This window comes from Tetrahymena thermophila, assembly GCF_000189635.1.
Source record: "Tetrahymena thermophila SB210 genomic scaffold scf_8254584, whole genome shotgun sequence".
NCBI classification, from domain to species: domain Eukaryota; phylum Ciliophora; class Oligohymenophorea; order Hymenostomatida; family Tetrahymenidae; genus Tetrahymena; species Tetrahymena thermophila.
In genome coordinates, this window is record NW_002476355.1 from 175,567 (window position 1) to 196,951 (window position 21,385).

The following is a 21,385-nucleotide window of genomic DNA, read 5'->3' on the forward strand; positions in this document are numbered from 1 at the left end:
AATGCATATACAGCATTATAAATTATTTATTTTAATTTAAAAAGCATTTATTTGTATTTTAACAAACTAATTTTATTTATTTTTCAAAATTGCAAAAATTATTTTATTTTTTGTATTAAATAAATAATAATTATTATTATGATCTTAAACTATTCAAAAAAATTGGTTGTCCTAAGTGATAAATTCAAAAAATTTAATAAATTAAAATTAATTTTAAGATGATTTATTAAAACCATTTTGCAGCTGCTGTTTGTTTTTAATCTCTATTTAAAATATAATAAACAAAAATTAGCTCATTTGATCATTTTTGATAATATGAAAACAGGTCGTCAATTATAGATATTAAATATAATTTATTTTTAACAACTTTTAAGATAAAAGAGAAGTATTTATTATTTTTTTATTGAATATTTAAAATAGCAATTCAATAAATAACAAAGCAAATTTATCTATTAATTTAAATTAGTTTTTGAATAAACTGTAATATTACTTATCTAATGAATTTTATGTAAATTTATCTATCAACTTTAAAAACTGTTTATTCAAATTATTTTTTGTATTTAATTTTTTATTAACGATGAAGGTTTTTTGTTATATTTTATCATATAATAAATCTTTATTTATGAATATTGTTGTACTAATTTTTTTTTTTACATTTATTTGCTTTGTTAAGAGTTAATTAAAAAAATAATTAAAACTAATAAGCTAATTAATAGCTTTCATAACTTATAAAATGTAAATTAATGATGAGCTTTTTTACATTTATTTAAAATATATTTCAATCAAAAATTAAATAAAATCAATTTTCATTGTTATTTTCTATTAAATTTTCCTTTTTATTTTACAAAAATGAAACAAAGGAAGTAACTCTCAATTGATGATGAGATTTTGGTTGATTATAAACTTTTTATTAGTTTGATATAATTAATAATTAATTGTTAGGAAATCTTAAAAAAGTTTCAATTATCTTCTTTCTTTAGAAACAATTTCAAGCGGATTAGCACAAAATAACAACAGAAAAAAATATTACAATTTCTATATTTAAAAAAATGGGAGACAGAGATTTTAGAAAGCAATGCTTATAATGTAAGCGTATGATTCCTCAATTGCATGTTTGCATAAGTTAATCTTGTGAGGAGAAGTTTATGACATTGATTTGCGAGTAATGTCATAAAGATATTCATGATCATCAAAAGATCCATGAAAAGAAGGATAACGTGAAGCAAATCAGTCTAGACGAATTTCTTCTATAGATTGAAGGCATGATAGATAGACAAAACTAAATAGAAAAGGAAGGAAAAAGCGAAGACATTTTAAATCTTGTTAGCTAAATAAATGATTCAGTTAATACAATTGATGATATTGTTAGCAGATTATAAGGGGTAAAAAGCAATTTGTTAACCATCAAAGAGTAAGTCTCAAATCCCTCTGCATAGGCCAAAACAATCCATCAGAATTTACAAATTTAAAGTTCTTCAAGTTATCAATAAATTATTCAAAATTTACAATAATTAAAAGGTTTCGCCTAGTTTGAGGATAACACATTAGTGTTGAAGGATTTAAAGCAAACAAATATTGTGCATGAAGTTGCTCAAACTTAAACTAGAGTCAACAATATATTATAAATTTTATAACAATCCTCTTAGTAGACATAATAACAGTAGCAGTTGACAAAGGATGCACTCAAGTCATAGGCAATCGAAAAGGTTAATCAACATATCAAGCAACTCAACCTGAATATCTCCGTAAGATAGATAAATAACTTTGATGCTTTAAAAATAATTATTAAAATTAACAAATAGTTTAATTCATTTGTAAGTTTCTTAGAGATTTCGCATTTAATAAATTGAAAAATTCTTAGCTAATTAATTAACTAACATTAATTCACCAATTTAATAGGAAAAAATCGTAAAACAATTATTTCTAAATAAACTAAAATTTGACATAAAATATTTTTTTTTAATTTAGAGAGTAAATTTATTAATAATTTGGGAAAGAAAATGATTGATTGATTTTGTTATTCTTGATAATAAAAAGATCGTAAGTTTTATTCAAAAGACAAAACTATTTAATTTAATATAAATTATAATAATAAATCAAATCAGCAAGTAAAATCTTATTTAAATAACTTAAAAATAACTTAATAAAATAATTTAAAACAGTACGTAAATATAGGATTTTTATCAGGAATCAATTAAATTAATTGAGAAAAAATATTAAATAGGACGTAATAAGTTTTGACATTTTTAGAACAATCTTAGTTAGTTAATCATTTAGATGAAATCGTTTCAAAAACAAACAATCAAACGAGATCTTCTAAAAATTAACAAGCATTTAAGCAAATCTTGAAGAGAATTAAAATTATTTTTTTACCATCTTAGTACGTAATAATTAAATAACTTATGTTTTAAAAATGAATAATAAATATTAAAATATTTATTTAATAAATAAATAGTACGTAAGATTAATATAAAAAGTTCATGGCAAAAATTTAGTTTAATTTTTTGCAAATTAAAATAAAAAAGCACGTAATTAATTAATTAAATGCATTAGAAATATATTGTAAAAATATTTTTGGCTGGCATTCAATATCAAAATAGAGAGTAAAATAATTACAATATTTAAAATTATTTTTATAATAAATAATCAATTAATTTAAATAGGGAGTAAATTTATTTTGGCTGATGAATATTTATTTATTTAGTGTTTTTAATAATTAATCTGATGAAATAGTATGTAAGATTTCACTTTAATTAATAAGTCTAGTTTTTCAATAGTATTTTTATTAAAACTAGTATGTAAAATTTTGTTTGAAGGAAATTTCAATTACAAGACAATCTGGTTATATCTCTAAAATAGATCGTAATATAATTATTTTTATTAATTAATTAAAATATATGCATGCATCCAAATAATTTTATAATCAATCATATGACTTATTTATTTTTTATAAAAAAGGACGTAATTAAATTATTATTTGAACTGATTCATTCAATGTTTTTATTCTGATTTGTTTGAAATCAACAGGGAGTAAATTATATTAGCAATTAATTTTTAAAAAATAAAACTAAAAATATTTGCTAAACACAAAACAGGAAGTAATTTATTTTATAATTTTTATCAATTAGTTTTATATTAATTTTTTTAAAGTACGTAAAATAAATAGATTTGAGATTGAAAATTTAAAATTGAGAAATTTGTTGTTTGTAAACTAAAGATTGTAAGTTTAATTTTATTTGATGTCCACAAAGCTCAATAAATCTATGCAAATACTATAAAACTAGGCAGTAATTATTAAAAATTTTAGTTTACATAGGTTGTAAAGTTATTCAAATTAATTAAAAAAAAAGTATGTAAATATCTTTTTTGCCAATTAATCATTCAGACATAAATACTCTTACTAAAAAATAGTTCGTAATATTAATTATCTATTCATTCTTAACCTTGAAATATATTATTAATATTTTTATAATTAGAGCGTAATTTCCTTTTTTAGTTATGTGCTTTTCTACTTCAACAAACTAATTCTAACTTTAGGAAAAATATCTTGGAGTAAAATTATTATTATTTCTAGTATCATCAGCTTAATATTTTATTTATCAATCAAGGCTCAAGAACTATATAAATATTGGTTGCATATTAACTAATAAATAGAACATGCCCAATTCTGGTAATATTTAAGAACCTTTTAAAAATAATATTTATAAAATAATAAAACAAACTATAAAATAGACCAAATAATAAACTATAAAACGGAATAACTTGGATTTTTAGAGATACCAGAATATAATATTAATTTTGTAATATTTGTATTTGTATTTTAGTATTTTTTAAAAATAAATTATACTCTCTTTTACATTATTTATTTATTTATTTATTTATTTATTTATTTATTTATTTATTTTTAGTTTTTCTTATTTTATATAACTTTTTTTAAATGTCCTACTTCAAATTCTCATTTTGAATTCAGAAATTTTATATTAAAGCCAGATATATTAATTATAGACATCTCAACCATTTATTTTAAAAAGAGAAAAGGAGAGAGGTTTTTATAAATGAAGATTTAAAGTAATAAATATTTCATATAAATGATTATTTAGATTCAACATAATTAAATGAAAAATTTAAAGTAAGATAATTAATTCAGATTAAATATGCTGGCTTTATGATTAACTAAAACAAAGAGAAATTTAAAAATTGTACTTTAAAGGACAGATATACAAAATACTTGCTTTATTGGTTAATAAAAAAATATATTTTAAGAATAATTTTTATTTCTCAAATTAAAATTGCATATCTTTTATTGATCTCATTTCAATGCCTGTTTGTTATATTTTATGAGTAATCTATAAACTAATTAAAATATTCTATTTAGTTATTTATTTCGAAAACCAAAGATGTAAACCTGCATGTGCACATTCTATAAAATATAACGAAATAAATTTTATTATTTTTGAAATAAAAATTTTTTAACAATTCAAGAAGTAAAAATTGTAAATACTTTCATATTATTTGAAAAATATGCAGAATATTTTAGTTTTGAAATTAGGCATAAAAAAATTCCAAGATACATTTTGAATTTCTTTGGTCTTAACAACTTCAGCAGTTTTTTAATCAAAAGAGAAAATAAATTTCAAGAAATTTTCAATTACTTTGGATTATTGCTCTTAAGTTATTTGATTTTATAAACTCTAAGATTTAAAGGAATAATTGTTTCCATTTTTAATAATTGGAAATTCGATTTTATTCTTAAAAAACATGCTTTTTAAATTGTAGAAATTTGATATTAATTACTAAGGTTTTTTTTTTAAATAACCATAAAATATTAATTTAAATCAAGTATTTATAATAATAAATGTATATCTAATTATTTAGTAAGAGAGTATTTATTTATTAATTGATGAATGTGAGAATATTTTAATTCAAAAATACAAAATAAAATATAAATGAAGCTGATAATAAATTAGCAATATATTACAAAAGAAAACTCATTTAATTATTTAAGTTAAAGTATTTTAAAGAATGAAATATAAAACAATTATTTATTAATCACATGGCATTTTAAGCGTTCATTTCAATATCTGTGTTAGGAACCTTTAAGAGATCATTTGACTTATATTCTTAAAGTTTAAGATCAGTGGCAGTACCAGTAATCTTAACTCTATTATCATCTTATTCAATATTCCATCTGAAGATGGCATGTAAGAGTATGCTATAAGCCCATACGAAGTTAATTATAACTAATGCAACTACTGAATCTCTGTATCTTTAATATATGTTTTTGAAATCAGTGATTTCAGGACAGGCTCTTTTAGCAAGTTCAACTTGAGGTTAAGCAGCATCTAATTAGTCCTTAGCTTATTTTAATAAAGCTTCTCCGTCAATAAGAGCAACAAGCCTTTAAGATTATTATAATGTGGTTTAATCTGCAAACTAAGTATAGTTAGCTGCAAAATCTATATAACCTCTTGCTCCAATATACATGGCTTTATCACCTGATTAAAAGGCTTTTATATATTATTTATTGGCTGGGATTTATAAAGCCTAATTATATTAATCACGTTTGGCTTAATAAAGAGCAGTACTGTTTTGATATTAAGCTTCTGCAGAGCAATATAAGTCTAGTTTGGGGCCAAAAGTTTATTCGTTATAAGTATCTTCTTAGTCAATAGATTAAATACCGCATCCTAAGCTCATTAAAGAGAGGGCGAGAACGATTACGAATAATCCACGAGAAACATTAGGAGCGTATTCCTTTTTGACAAAAATGACTGCAAAGAAAGAAGCTATGATGAAACCGAGGTTGATGCAATCAACAAAGACCTTCATAGTCAAATTTCTGAAGGTACCAAAGAGATAGGTGCTTTTTTATTAAGTACAGTTATCTAAATTGAGGTTGTTGCAAACTTCTAATCTCTTCATTAAGTATCTTCCTTCAGTACCGATATTTGCAGCTGTGAAAGCAAGCAAGAGTACTAAGAAAGCTATTTCTACAGGTCTGTAATTTGCCATTTCTTAATTGTTTGTTTGTTTTTCTATTTTTATTACTTTTAATAAATTTAATTTAAATTATAAGTTCAGATGAAATTCAATTAAAATTTTTAAAGACAAGGATCTAGTAGAATGTTAGTAAATTGATCAATAAGTAATTAAGAATGAGTTGGTTAATTATGTGATAAATTAGTAACAAATGACTAGACTATAATCAATGGGCTTGAATGTTTATAAATAAATTTGATATCAATTTTTTTTGAAATCGTTCTAATTAATCATATGTCAATTAAATCGCTATGAGGCGATTATCTTTAATAGTGGGGATTAATTTTTTTCCATTAAATTAATTATCTGAGTACTATTTATATTTCACATTCTCTGACGATTACCTATGACGAAATAATAATTCTGATACAAATTTTGTAAATTAAATGTAATTATTTTGATTTTATCTCTATTTTTATCCTCATAAAATTTACTATGAAAGAATTTGCTTAAGTTATAAATCTACTAATTTGCTTCTAGACTAGTTTTGTACGTAATTTAATAAGGATTGACCATTTCACACGATTTCATTTAGAAAAAAAGAAAAGAACGAATTACTACTCTTTTTTTTAAATCAAAGATAAAAATTAATTGGAATGAGAAGAAAACATTTTGATTGAAATTAGATTACAGATTAAATATGTTGGATTTAAGAGGAATTTTATAATTATATTTTCTTTAATATAATTTTCATGATAATTACGTTTGATTGAATGAGTGAGTGAATGAGTGACCAATTTTCATTTAGAATTTCTTATAAGCTAAATTCAATTTAATTAAGATTATTGGGATAAATTCAACTAATTTTTTATCAAATTATCTTTCTAATTAAATGTAATAATTCTTGAGTGACTATTAATCAATAGTCTCAATTCTATAAGAAACACCACCAAATTATATTAAAGCTCACTTAGATTGAAAAACTAATAATAGGTCATCCCTTGTTAAGCGATAAATGAAATAATTATTTCCTACAGGTTAAACCTCGGAATTAGTGAGAAAAATTATCAATCAATCAAAAAGTAATAAGCAGAAAGAACATTTGTTTATTTTTAGCTTGTAGATATTGAAATGAAAGGATAAAATTGTCTTTCAAGAATTTACCAAAAAGTAAGCAGTTCATGTAAATACAAAATAAAGCGTTTAATATTTAAAATTCTTTTTGCAGATTGGGAAAAAGGATTTTTTAAGCTTTAAATGCAGCAGAGAAATATGTGGGTTTGTTTTAAAATTAGGATCTGTCGAAAATACTATTCATTCTACGAATTTTAGATTGTAACTACGCAAAGTTGAATTTCGTCACGTAGAAGGGCCATTGATTGCATCAGATTAAATATTATAATCATTATTTTATAATATTATCATTTTATAATGCAATATTGATACTTTTCAACCTTGCTTAATTTTATTTAGCAATTTCAATAGTACTAATTGGTGTAAAAAGCAACTAGTTTCATAGCAAATATTTTTATAGCCATTTTATTACATATAATTTATCAAATATCTTAAACTATTCAAGTAAATTTTGTTAAGTAAAAAAATACACAAATAAATAAATTAATGAATGAATTTCCCCAAAAAACATTGAATTTAATGTTACACAAAAGAATTTAAATTATATTAACTCAAATAATAGGTAAATTAAATTAATTTGTTGATTATTAATATCTCAGTAAGTTAATGTCTATCAATCACACATCTAATCTAGATTTCTTAAGATTAGAGACGTTTATAAATTAATTTGTTTCTTTATTTGCCTACGTTCTACAAAACAAAGTAAACTAAAAAGACTTCTCCTTTATTAATGAAATGGTGATTTAAATTTGAAAGAATATTTATTTCTAGTTATAGTTGATTTTTGTTTGTAATAGCAAATACCATTAATTTTATAGAAAATTTCTTTATTTTTGGCCAAAGAAAAATAATTATTCGCCAAAAAAATTTTGATGAAAAGTTTTAAGAAAATTCATATGAGCATTTTAAATTATTTAATAAATCAAACCAAAATAATTATTTATATAAAATAAATTCGCTTATTTTTAAAACGTTTGAGAAGATTATGATTTCTTAAGTAAAAATAAATTGAACTATGATTTCAATTAATTATGTTGTAACATAATTAGTATATAAATCGAGAAAAATAGTTAGATAGATCGATCGATTATGTCTTAACTTAAAAGCAATTTCAAAATATCCAACTGAAGCTGTTAGTTGAGGCTTAAAAAGGTTTTTCTTTAAGGAAAATAAGTTAAATGTTAAAAACTACGCTAAAGATAAAATTAAAAACAGAATTTTTGTGTAAATAAGTTGAGTTAGCTATATATTACTCATCCCTTTTTTGATAGATCTATCATTTAAATTAAAATTTAACGCATAAGTTAGCTTCATATAGATTTTTTTAAGTTTTTAATGATTTAATAATTTATAACAAATTTAAATTTTATATAGATTTATATTAATTTATTATATTATTCTTATAAATATAAGTTTAAATATTCAAAATATTTCATAATCTTCAACTTTTGTATTTTTTACAAAAGACTTAAAAAAGGTTTTTTCATTTATTATTTTTTTAGCATTTTGTAAAAACGTCCTTCGATTTAGACTTCAAAAATAAATTTTTATAAATTATAAAATTTAAAATTAGAAAAACAAAAAAATATATTTAAGCTAGTGAAAGTAATTAAAATTTTTATCTATTTGTATTTTGAAATATTAATTAACTAGTTGATTTTCTCATAACAAATTATTTAATATCTTTTCCCTCTTTTTATAAATGAACAAAAATTACGCAATTTAAAACAAAAATTTTTTCATATTTACTAGAAATTTATTTACATAGTTTTTATGTGTTTTTGTCACTTTATAATTTATTAACAACAATAATTTCAAATCAATTTAAATATGTGATTTTATAATTAAATAAAACATTTTAAATGTAGAATTATAATAATTTATAGACATTTTACTTGTTAAGAGTGAAGAAAATTGTAAATAAGCTTACTCGGCGTATAAATATTAAGATTACTTAAGATATTTTTTATTTTTTTCATTTTAATTCTTTTATAAATTAATTTACTCTTTTCAATCAAAAAAATTGAGAGATCAAATGAAATAATTGATTGAAAGAAATATAAAAATGAATGATCTAAACTTTAAACAACAGTTTTAATATTATTTGAAAATGTATTTATTTATTAATTGATTGGTTATCGTGAGTAGAATTTAGAAAAAACGCAAATAAGGCTGTAAATTTATAATACAAATTGAATGAAAGTAAATAAGAACATTTATTAGGTCATTTAAGGTGAGATATTTTCTTGATAATAATAATAATAATAGTATAGTTTATAATATAAATGAGAGATTAACTTATTTCAACAGCAATTAGTTTATTTTTTTAATAGCTGTTTCAATTAAGGTAAAGTGAATGTATCAAACTGCATATTATAATTAGGTTAACAAATTGTTTAGTTAGTTTAGTTACACTTTCTCACATGACATTCTAAGCATTCATTTCAATGTTGCTGGAGGGAGCCTTTTTGAAAGCAACGTTTTCAAGTCCGTTTGTGGTAACAACTTATTCGAGCTTAGCAATCTCAACTCTGTTAGATTCAGTGGGGAAGGAGAAGATATTAAACATAAAGATCAAAAAGATGGAAACGAAGTTTATTAAAACCAAAGCCATACAAGAATTTCTGTAATTTTGGTATTTATCGTGTAATTTTTATAAGCTACTAATAGCGGAAAGGGCTACTGGGAATGCTTATTAACCACTTTATATGGCGCTATTGAATTAGCTTATAGCACCTTATACTTAAGCTTGTGCACCCTAGATAGCTGTTAAAGAAGTAAACATAGGATATTAGGTTTTTAATTAAGCAGCTTTTGCTAGTAAGGCTGTTAAGGTGGCAGTTTCAGTAGGAGTAGCTGTTTATGTAGTTACTTTTTGTTATAATACTCCAATTGTTTAAAATAAGGTTACTGCATCATTAAGCTAACTTAAAACACCTTAGTACATAGTTACAGATGAATTGGCAGAAGTAACAGCAGCTTCTCCGGTTAATAATTAGATTTAAACAGCAGTTTGTTATTAGGTAACTTATTAGTCAAGCTTGTCTTCTTCGTCAATAGACTTGATTGTGCAGGCCAAACTCCAAACAGAGAGAGCTAAGAGGATCAAAACTAAACCATGCTATATTGTTTTGGGGACTTTTTAGTAGGCAAGACTGACTATACCGATAGAAATAAGGTTGATAATTAGAGTGAAGCAGTCAACAAAGAATTTATTGGTAATGTTACGATAGCCGTCGAACAAGTAGTCGTGAGTTTTTTGTTAGCAATTACCTAAATTGAGGTCATTACAAGTATTATATCTCTACAACCAAAAAGTAGCAACAATACCAACCATAGCAGAGCAGAAGGTAATGCTGATTATGAAGAGAATTGCAGTTGTTATTTTGTATTAGGGTGAGTTTAGATAAATTCCCATTTTAATATGTTAAGTACCTTTTAAAGCTATTTGTTATTTTTTTGTCTAGTTTGTTATTTTATTATTTAAAATTTTATTAATTATTCTTTTTGTAATTTACAGCCTGTGCTTGGATTTATAGCTAGCTCATAATATTTAGAAGTAACTTAATTTCAATTTATTTTCTTCATGTCAAAATTTAATTTGTGGCCTAGATCGTCACTTTCGCAACTAATTACGCAATCGACTTTTTTATAGATTATTAATCAAAATTGAAGTAGTTTGTATGGAAATCTCTAGGATTTAATTGAAGATTCACAACACGTCACATAAATTTGATAATTCGTCTTGATTTTACAATTTTTTTATGCATATTCTTAATTATACTTAACAGCCAATGCTCCTCCTTCCTGTATGCATCGATCTCACATCTATATTCATTATGCAAACGTCATCAGTCCTTATACATTTTATCTGCTAGTTGATTATTAAACAAGCCATTTAAAACACTTGTTATGTAGATAAATAAATAAATAAATTTGATACATTTGTAAATGTGGCTTGTCTCTAAATTTAATAAAAATATAGATATTAGAATGCATAGTATTGGCATCTCTAAAAAAATAAATTTCAATTTATTTGTAAGGCTAAACAGAATGGTCAGAACAACCACAAATTAATCAAGATTTATGAAACATAGAATTCAAATAATAAATTAGATAACTTGATCAAATTAATTAATTCTCGCTTTCATAGCTTTTTTATAATTTTATGATCTGTCTGGTAAATAAATCATCTGTAAATTAAAAATTCTTTTTATTTGTATGGCTTTTTAGCATCATTGATTAAAAATTTCATTGTAAATTAATAATTTAGTAGGAAATAATAAAGAAATTCATAGTAAACTAAATAAAGTAAGATTTTAATTTTATTTTGTATATTAATTACATTGTCTATTTATTTATTTGTTGGGGAATCAATCCATTTATTATATGCAATTTAAATCATAAAATGAAAAAAGGGTTAAAAATAAATACAATTTAACTCTTTTTGTCTTATTACTAACAAATATAAGTAAACCTTTGATTGATTTTCTAGATAAACAAATTTGATAAAAAATCAGCAAATCTCAACTCCTACTATTGAAAGACCAATTAAGTATAATTAGATAAGAGAGAGATAGCCTTTTATATTTAATTACAAATAATAATTACTGAAACTCTTCTACTATTATTTTATCTTTCTTTGTAATTAATTGTTGGGAAAGATGAGTAAAATACTAATTTGTATTTTTTGTTGGGATTTTTTATTTTAATAAGATAAATTAATAATTTTGAAATTTATTTACAAATCTTTTATTTTAGTTACTAATTTATAATTTAATCGTCCATCCATTCATTCACTCATTAGCCAATAAATTAGAAATTATTCAATTCAAGAGCTAGCCTGTTAAAATATGAACAAATAAATCATAAAAAGAGACAGCTTTATTAAGAATGCCCCCTAATTATAGTCAAAAATCTCCCCACCTACAATTCCAGCTATTCTTAATTCTTTTGATGAAAATAAATTGTTGCTGGGTCTTTCGTAATTTTAGGTTGTTTTATTTTTGTTTGTGCTTTAATACTGCTAATCAAGCATTTTATAAAAAAATCCTCTCAAATTGCTATAAAGCTATGAAGTAGATTTTTGAAGAAATTTTTACTTAAAAAAACATAAAAAAATTGTTGGTATCAGTTAGTTAATTCTAAACAAGAAAGTTTATCTTTGGAGATGAAAATTTTATGTTACTGATTCTTTTTTTAAATTTTTGCTTTGATATGTTCATATTTATTTGTTTGCTGCTTACAACATTGTAGTTGAATATTCAAAATAATTTGTAGAACCAATTATTTTATGGATTAAAATAATACCATGACAGGTTATCAATTTAAGCAAATGGTTTAACAACAAAAAATAACACAAATACTAAAGACTGTTTTTTAGATTATAAATGACATTTAAAGGACGGAATGAAAATTTGTTTTACCGTTTAAGCTTTCATGCAGTTAGAGTAATATAAGATTCTTTAATGAAGGGGTTTTAGAATTATAATAAGTAAAAGCTTATAATATTTAAAAAAGCTTTCTATTAACCATTGATAAAATTAATAAGAATATTTTATTATATTAATAGCTTACGTTTGTCTTGTATTAAATTGGTCGTCATAATTTGAGTTAAATTCAACTAAAATATTGCATAATATTTCTTATTCACTTAATATGTATTAAATTTCATCACTCAAACTCAGACTATCAGTCTGAAATTTCATCTAACATGCGATTCACTTAGCAATTTCATAACAATTAGACCAAACCTCTCAACTTTAAATTTTTAAAGCACTAAAAACTCCTAATTTGTGCTGCATTTCATAAAACTTTAAGTAGGATTTCCTCTACCCTGGTTAGAAAATTTAGTCCTAAAAAAATCAAATTTTACTTATATGTTAGATGAGAATTAGAAAGAAAGTGTATAAAAATGTAGTAATTAAGAATTTTAAGCGAGGTTTTCAAAAATATATGGTTTATTTTTATTTATCATAAAACAAGTCTACCTTTAATGCTTTTAGAATACAATTTAGCAAAAAAAAATAAAAGCTAAAAGTATGCTCAACTTATTGTCTTTTTCATACAGAAATTTAGCTGACCTATCTAACAAATTAACTTATAAAGTAGAAATTTTTTTTATAAAAAAGGCACAAACAACTCACAAATAAAATTATTTCTTGAATAAAATGTAAAATACAAAGTATAAAAAAGAATAAATTGAATGGTAAAATATTTGAATATTGTTTAATTTGTCTATTTTCATGTAAAAAATATCTAGAACCTAAAGCAAGGATTTTTAATGCGTCTTATGAGACTGAATATATGTAAATTACTCTTTTACGAAATTCAAAACAAAAGTAAGGACAGGCACTCAAAATGGTAAAAAGTGAAAACTATTTAAAAGCTTAACTTTTAATCCCATTAAATTCTTAATAAAAAAAAATAAAGATAAAGTATTCAAAAATAGTCAACTTAAAAAAAGAATAAAAGAAATAATAAAAAGGCTAAAAGACATCTTTAGAAAAAAAAGCATAGAAACATTTGATATTTTAGTTAGAATCTTATATTTGATTTCATAGAAAAATTTTTGAAAAGTATCATAACAGCTTATTTACTTATTATTGATTAATTTATTGAAATGCGCTTATTTATTTTCTATTTAAATAGTCTTTCCTAAAATAAGCACTATTTTTAATTATTGAAATACGCTAGATGGGTTTGTTTATTATATTTTACAATTTTTAAAAATTTTGCAGGAAAAATGCAAAGGCCAATCAATTTAACCTATAAGAATTGAGTAAAAAGCATTATTGATATCTAATCTTCTGCCTTTAAATTTCCAAAAACATTTTGGTTTTTTCTTTGAATACATTTATGAGTTTATTTTTTTTTAAATTTTTGCAATATTTTGTGATAGAATTTAATAAAATATAAATGGGATAATAAAAAATATATAAATTTATAATATTTATTCATAAACAACTACTTTTGAAAATGATTTATTTAGTTTCCTATTATTAAATGTGATCCTCCATATAAATTAAATAATTTATTTATTAGTAGGTAATTGATATTAGATAGTATGGGAATTAAATATTAAAATATGTAGATCATAAAATTTAATAGTTATAGTTTAGTTTTAATAATAGCAGTGGATAAATAATCAATTATTGGATACTTTTGTGATAAATTGATGATTTCAATCACAAATACTACATTTTGCAAGCACAACTTCATTGATGTAGTTTGATATATTAGAAAAAACTTAATATTATTATATATTTAATATTATGGTAATAAGTAATTTCTTTTCTGTTAAGAACTGGGTCATTTTCGCTTTTTGCGAGATCAATAATGATATATTATAATTTATAATTGATTTTTACACTTATAGAATAACTCTAGATGATTTTAAATCGCAAACAAAAATAGTATCAAACCTCTCAAAGAAGTGAAAAGGTTAGTTGCAACTTCTATTTATATGGTTATAAACCTAATAATTTAAACCAAATTTACATCATCATTAATTCTCAGCTTTTTTTTTTAATTATAATAAAATTCCTTCTTTAAAAAACACAAAAAAAATTGTAATTTTTAGTTGTTTAAATTTCCATGCTTTTGCAGCTTCTAATGTTTATATTTTGTTTCTCATTAACCAAACTCAAATTTTCAAAAAAGGTATTTTATTAAATTTTTTTATCTTCCCCTTTTTTCATTCATTCAATAATCATGATAAGAGTTTTCTTTTATTGGTGACATTTTTTCAATAAAAATAATTATATCTTTTAAAAATTTAATCAATTTATTATCAGGTCTAATTTTCTAAAATGAGAAATTCTTTAAAACAATTTTTCGTTTGACAAAAACCTATATATATATATTTTAAGAAAGATTAACTTTAGAAACAAGTTTAGAAAATTTGTAAGTTAAGTAAAATTTATTATGTGAGAGTCAAGATAAAAATCGAAAAATATTTATTATTTTACTATTGTAATCTAATTAATAGACTTTTATTTTAGGTTACTTATGATATCAAATACATGTTCTAAAGAGATTTATAGATTATTAAGTACCTCTAATTATTTTCATAAGAGTTTTTGATTATGTTGTATGATAATTACAGGACTTTGTTTGTTTGGTCTTTTATATAAAGATGTGCTAAAAATAAAAAATATTTAAATATAAATTGATTTTATAAAATATAAATTATAATAAATTTAATTAATCTTATTATTTTTTATTTTCAATCAGATAAATTTTCCATTTCATTTTATTAACTCACAAAATATTGATTCTAGTGGCAGCATTTATTTTTGATATAATGAATTTTAATCATCTATTTACACTAACTTACATCTACAAAAAAATTAAATTAGATGATTACTTTTTTTGGAATTAATTAAGTGTCTTATTAAAAATTATTTAATTGTTTAGATTACATAAATAAAGGGATTGCCCAATATTTTTAAGAGATATTTTTTTTCTCAAATCATCTTGCTTACTCAACATTTGAAAAAATAAAAATACTTAATCTTGTTAATTAATTAATTAATTTATTCTTGAAGCAATGATTTTATAAATGCAACTTTTTGTATTTTTCAAAAGCACTCACTCACTATTTATTTAATTAAGAATGGTTGTAAACAATAGCAATAGATTTTTTTTTTATAAAAGATATATTAATAAGAAAATATTTCAAAAACATTAATTGCCATTGATTTGGGTGTTTAGTGATATTTTTTTAGCAATCAGAAAAAAAAATTATTAAAAGATATTTCTCAAAATATATCTTTATTTATTTATTTATTTTGATCTTTTCCGATGGACTGTTTTAATTACTAAATTTCATTCTTATGAAAAAATCTCTTAAAAGTAAACGATTCTTTTAATTCAATAATTTTCTTATGCTATAAAATAATTTTGTTGATTTAATCATACTCATTATAATAAAATTAAAAATAATTTCATATAAATACCTTTTAATATGGTGTTTATCAAATTTTTTAATGAAATTTATCTAAAAAAAGAAATTTAACAAAAATGCTAAAATAAATAAAAAATATTCAAATACAAATAATTTTAAGTAAAATAAGAAGTGTAAATAGATAGACTTTGGTTGACATTATTTAGAGTGTTTTTATAAAATTCTTTTAGCTTTTAAGATTGATTTTTTTAAATTTGTATTTTAATTTTTAATAATTTTGAACTAATAAATATTCAAGGAAGGTCTTATTGATATTAATTTGTAAAACAAAACAAACATATTATTTATTAAACATTTTATATATTATTTATTTAATTTCCTCTAAATTTGTGTTAGAATTTGTTATTGAAATTTAACAAATCATTAAAGGCTAATAATTAGTATATAAAAACAAATATGGAATAATATTGCAAAAAATGATATTTATTTTTTTCTTTCATTATAAAATAATTTGAATGTATGAAATCAATTTGATTAGTTTTTAAAATGTAATAAAGTAAGTTTATTTTCTAATATCAAATCTATATGCAAGTTTGTTAAAAGTAGCTTAGTTTTGCTGATTTCTTTTTTAAATTTTTAGTAGAGCGATGTCCAGACTATAGAAATAGCTAAGAAAATTAGTATCATTTGTAATACCATCAAAATTGTAAACATTTGAATGATGTATTTTGTGTACTTATCATTTTAGTTTTCGAAAAAATCTTCAAAAGAAGCTATTAATTATTACAGAAGTATATTGGAATTGTAAATGTCTATCAGATTATTTTTTGTATGCTGTATATTTATTATATATTGAGTGATGTCATGTTAATATGTTTAATTTGAAGTCTAAATGGCTGAAAATTGCTCGTATGTTGAAAACCAGTCTTGGTAAAGATTTGTCAGATCTTGGATTGCTAAAATAAAGCCTCTATCTAAATTACCACTTAACAATGTATGACATTGTGCTCCAGTAAAATTAGTTTAAAGGTATGGACTAGCTATTTTGTTACTATTTATTTAATCTATATAATCACATGCACTATTCAATAGTAAACTGCTGAAATAGACCTATCTTTAGCTAAAATCATATCTTGAGCTTGTTTCGTAGTTTGTTAAGTTCTTTATGCCATCCATTACTCCTTAAGCTTGCTCAGTTACATTTTTACCATACAAATAGAAAAAAACTTTATTAAAAATAGGCTAGCTAAAGACTATTTCCCAAATCTTAAAATGAACAACCTCAAAATTTAGAATAAAAGAGGAACAGCTTAGTATGGCTTACCTCTAAGTTAAGGTTGTGAGTGACTCATCAACAAACAAATTCACATTAACTAAATTAAATATAGGATAAATCATAAAAGGACATACCACAAGTAAAGAAATTAATATGTATTTGAATTTGAAAGGCTTTGATTAGCTAAATGAAGCTATTTATCTTTATCTTTTTGAAGCATTATTTCTTTTTTTGCCATATTATTTTTATTTCATCAATTTTTTAGAAGCTAAACTATTATCTTTCTTTCCTTATTTCACTTTTTAATTATCAAAAACTCCACTCAGTTGCTTCATGCTGATAGACTTCATGGATTATATCATGTTAAAAGATTGGTATTATGTTATGTGATCTATTTGTTTCTTTTGATACTAATCAATTTTTTTCAAATAAAAGCTAAATAAATTTATGTACTGCTCAAGAAGCTAAGGAGGAAAAGACCCTAGTAGCTTTATTGTTTTATATTGTTGAGATTTAAAGTAAATCATGAAGGGAACTGCTATTACTACCAAAAATAGAGCAGAACATAAAGTTTATACTAATTAATCTAATTAGGTTTCTTTAAGTTACTGATAGAGAGAAACTAACTAGTTTGATATCATGACTTAAATTTATAAAATTGCTGAGTTGAAAACCTCAATATTTCCAAAAACAACTGACTGTGGATAGTATTCTGAATGAGCTCCTTATAAATATAACTAATTCAAGCAAGACTAAAACCATAGCATTGTGTATAGTATTGTGTTGTTTCTAAATTCATGAGTGTAGATTGTGTTATCGTAGTAGTCACTGAAAGTGGATATTTCAGTTTCGGAAATGTACTGAAAAAACTCTTCATTCTGAGATTAAAGAATTTCATCAATATTATTACTGAATAATCTAGTGAAGGCTTATTAGTATGTTTGACTGATGTTTTGGATATACGTTAACTATGTTATGGTTTCAGAGCTGTTAAAAGGGTTTGTTAATGTTTTATTAAGACCGAGAATATTTTAAAAGATAATTGCATCAGTTAAAAACACTTATTCCTTTGCAAATTAAAATACACCTTAGTTGATTATGGTTGCAATATTGAACTTTCTAAACAAATTCGTAATTGAATTTAAATTATTAATGTTGATCAAGTAGAAAGTTATGACACTGATGTATAGAAAAATTATGGAAGCTAATCCAGTAAAAACGATTATGTTAGTGATACCTGTATTAGTGTTTGAAGTAATTTTTCTGATCAATATCTTTTTTGAAGAAATTTAAGAGCCTTGGCTACCTGTGAATGCAGATTGCTATTCTTCATTTAGTTAATTGTCTTTTTTCTAGCCACTTATTGAACTATTTGAGCTTTCTTCACTCTATAACTATTTCTAAATGTATTTCTCATTTTCAAATGAGAATTCATCTTCTTCTTCTTTTATATTTTCAAAGTTTTTATTTATCTAACCTCTATTATTTAGATTAATACTTGATGGTGAATCTGACCATTTATCTAGAAAAATTTAATTAATATCACATATGGCATGCTTAATAGAAAAATTTTCTTAATTTTAGCTGTTTTCTTAGTAGTTGTGAATTGATTGCCTGATTAGCACTTATTTTTAAAGCAATTATTAGCTGCTTCTTTGGATATTTTTTCCTTTAAAATTTTATTATTCGAAACTTTTTTCTAATGAAGGAGAAATAGGAGAATTAATTGTTGTTAAATTTAAGAAAGATTGAGGACTAAAAAGCCTATTATTAGATTGGTTGAAGAGTTATTAATAGCTGGAAGCTTCATACTTTGGAGAAATTAATTCATTTTGTTAATCCTTTAAGTTCATTCCATTTGCAGGAGTATAATTTTACTGCTCTTTTAAAAAATGATCTGAAGAAATTTCTCTTTTGATATCTATAATTTCTTCATCGTTATTTTTTACTGCTATTATATTTGTATTAGATTATTGATTATATGCATTAAATTAAGATAGGCAATCTTCATCAATTTTTATACTAATAAGCTAATCATAGTTGTTTAATGCGTTTTCAACTTTAACTTGATTATGGTTTTAATTAATCTCTTGGACAGAAATATTTACTTAAGATTCTTAGTTAAACTCTTAATTTTCTTTTAAAGAGTTTTCTTGCACTTAAAGTTCCATATTGAGACATTTACTTAGTAAGTTAAGCTATTACTTTCTACCTTAAAAAGATTTTACCTCTTAAAATTTCTCTATCTCTAGATATTTAATATGTTTCATATGCTTAGACTATAGACTCTTAAATCTAAATATCACTGAAAAAATAGATTCATTTGAGGCAATGCTCAGTTTTCTGTCATTGAAAGATTTTATTTCAAATCTTGTACCTGATCTTCTTTTCAGCAAAAGACATGAATTATAGTAGTTAACTTCAGATAAAGTTTTATCATTTAAAAGAGCTTAAAGTAAAGGCATAAAGCTAAAAATATTTTAACTCCTAAGCTGATCTATTTTAAACAAATTAAAAGTTTTAGCAAATAAATAAATTTTTATAAAAAAAAAGCACACACATTTTTTTCTAATTTATTAATTAATTACTAATTTAGATAATATTAAGAAAACAAATTTATAGAAAAAATGGTATTGTTAGAAATATTTTTTAGTATTTAAACAAGAAATTAGTATAATATTTTATATATAGATTAGAGGTGCATTGATAGGATATTTTTAAAAATCCTATTTTTCAAAGAATATGCAATTATTTATTTGACTTTAAAAGAAATAAATTTTTATTTTTTTGACAATGAGTGGAAATTATGTATACATTATTAAAAATAGAAATTAAGAATAAAAATATCAATTTACTTAGAGTATATTCTGATTAGAATATTTTTTGATAAATATAGCTACTGATATCAGAAATTTAAAATGCTTCATCAAAAAAGATATATTGTTTGGAGTCTTTAACTTTAGTAATTAATGCAGTCACTCCAAAATCATCTAAGAAATTTTCAATTTTTATTCTTATGCTTATTGGAAAAACGAAGCCATCTCCATTTTATGCAAATGCGAACCTTTGTCCTAATTTTAATTAATATTATGTTCGTTCTCAATAATTTGAATATTAATAATAAATACCTATGTTAATAGATTCCACTATTCCTAGATTGATAAAATCATCCATAGTCATTTCATGCATTTGGAATAAAAGTTTTGGCAAAAGGTTTGATACTTGTTTTCCTAGAACATTAATTTGCTCTATTTCAAATATTTATTAGAAATTTGACGAGGTTCTTTTAACTTCTATATTTTTGCCAATTAAACTGCAGTATACAGAGCAAGAGTTAGGAGAAAATACATCAACTTAAGTAAGAAAAAAGTGTTTGTATGATTTTTTCGATGACATTTGTCTTAGCTTTTTAGCAGAAATACTATAAAAATCTAGGGTTAATTAAAAAACTTGTGAAAGATTATAAAGAGCTTAGTCTTTAGGATGAATATCATAGAGCTCTCTCAAAATAGTCCTTATATTTTCAATACCATTTAAATTAATTTTGGAGATGATCATTAGCTCTTCTAAATTAAAATAATCAGAGCATAAATACTTGAAATATTCTATTTATTTCTAGATCTAAGTTTTTAGGCTATTTTGGAATTCAACCATTAGAAAATCGAATGTGATTGGATCATGCATTCTTATCTATTAGTTTTCTATTGTTGAATTAGCTAAAAATTTATTGTGAAACTTCGAAGACCTATGAATCAAAACTTTAACAAAAAACAGGTTGGTCCAGTCTTAATGTTTAGTGTACTCTTATTGCATTCTAAATAATTCCTAGAACGATTTAGTCATATTTTAAATTTTTTCAGTTAGGAAGCTTAAATATGAGAAAACAATATATTTTTTGTGCTTCAAATCCACATTATTTAAGTAATTATTGTATAAATTTAATATATAATACAGTACAAATTATTTCCTGAATTCCTATCCCAAAATATCTTCTATTGACTAATTTTAAGAATGGCTGCTTTGTTGGGTCTATTTTTATGTTATTAATTTTAATCTTTAATTTTTAATAAACTGAATTAATTTACTGG

At 22.5% G+C, this 21,385-nt stretch overlaps 7 protein-coding genes across 7 annotated transcripts; 5 read left to right on the forward strand and 2 right to left on the reverse strand. All coding sequences in view use genetic code 6, as the record gives it.

The window, feature by feature from the left end:
- Positions 1-1,049: 1,049 nt before the first annotated feature.
- On the forward strand, positions 1,050-1,850 carry TTHERM_00628400 (hypothetical protein; the record flags this gene model as incomplete). The annotated part of the gene is made up of 2 exons (XM_001019526.4): positions 1,050-1,745; positions 1,803-1,850. 2 exons carry the CDS (start codon positions 1,050-1,052, stop codon positions 1,848-1,850), a joined length of 744 nt encoding a protein of 247 aa, XP_001019526.4.
- Positions 1,851-2,480: 630 nt separating this feature from the next.
- On the forward strand, positions 2,481-2,935 carry TTHERM_000628389 (hypothetical protein; the record flags this gene model as incomplete). The annotated part of the gene is made up of 3 exons (XM_012798465.1): positions 2,481-2,603; positions 2,664-2,736; positions 2,796-2,935. The coding sequence occupies 3 exons, from the start codon at positions 2,481-2,483 to the stop codon at positions 2,933-2,935; spliced, it is 336 nt and encodes a 111-aa protein (XP_012653919.1).
- A 2,114-nt stretch (positions 2,936-5,049) lies between these two features.
- On the reverse strand, positions 5,050-6,012 carry TTHERM_00628390 (transmembrane protein, putative; the record flags this gene model as incomplete). Its single annotated transcript, XM_001019525.3, has 1 exon — positions 5,050-6,012. The coding sequence occupies one exon, from the start codon at positions 6,010-6,012 to the stop codon at positions 5,050-5,052; it is 963 nt and encodes a 320-aa protein (XP_001019525.1).
- A 3,386-nt stretch (positions 6,013-9,398) lies between these two features.
- TTHERM_000628347 (hypothetical protein) lies at positions 9,399-10,367 on the forward strand (the record flags this gene model as incomplete). Its single annotated transcript, XM_012798466.1, has 1 exon — positions 9,399-10,367. The coding sequence occupies one exon, from the start codon at positions 9,399-9,401 to the stop codon at positions 10,365-10,367; it is 969 nt and encodes a 322-aa protein (XP_012653920.1).
- A 2,951-nt stretch (positions 10,368-13,318) lies between these two features.
- On the forward strand, positions 13,319-14,347 carry TTHERM_000628348 (hypothetical protein; the record flags this gene model as incomplete). The annotated part of the gene is made up of 3 exons (XM_012798467.1): positions 13,319-13,321; positions 13,376-13,476; positions 14,158-14,347. The coding sequence occupies 3 exons, from the start codon at positions 13,319-13,321 to the stop codon at positions 14,345-14,347; spliced, it is 294 nt and encodes a 97-aa protein (XP_012653921.1).
- Positions 14,348-14,451: 104 nt separating this feature from the next.
- TTHERM_000628349 (transmembrane protein, putative) lies at positions 14,452-14,853 on the forward strand (the record flags this gene model as incomplete). Its single annotated transcript, XM_012798468.1, has 1 exon — positions 14,452-14,853. One exon carries the CDS (start codon positions 14,452-14,454, stop codon positions 14,851-14,853), a length of 402 nt encoding a protein of 133 aa, XP_012653922.1.
- A 1,693-nt stretch (positions 14,854-16,546) lies between these two features.
- On the reverse strand, positions 16,547-21,140 carry TTHERM_00628350 (transmembrane protein, putative; the record flags this gene model as incomplete). Its single annotated transcript, XM_001019521.2, has 3 exons — positions 16,547-19,794; positions 20,153-20,368; positions 20,426-21,140. The coding sequence occupies 3 exons, from the start codon at positions 21,138-21,140 to the stop codon at positions 16,547-16,549; spliced, it is 4,179 nt and encodes a 1,392-aa protein (XP_001019521.2).
- Between the last annotated feature and the right edge of the window lie 245 nt (positions 21,141-21,385).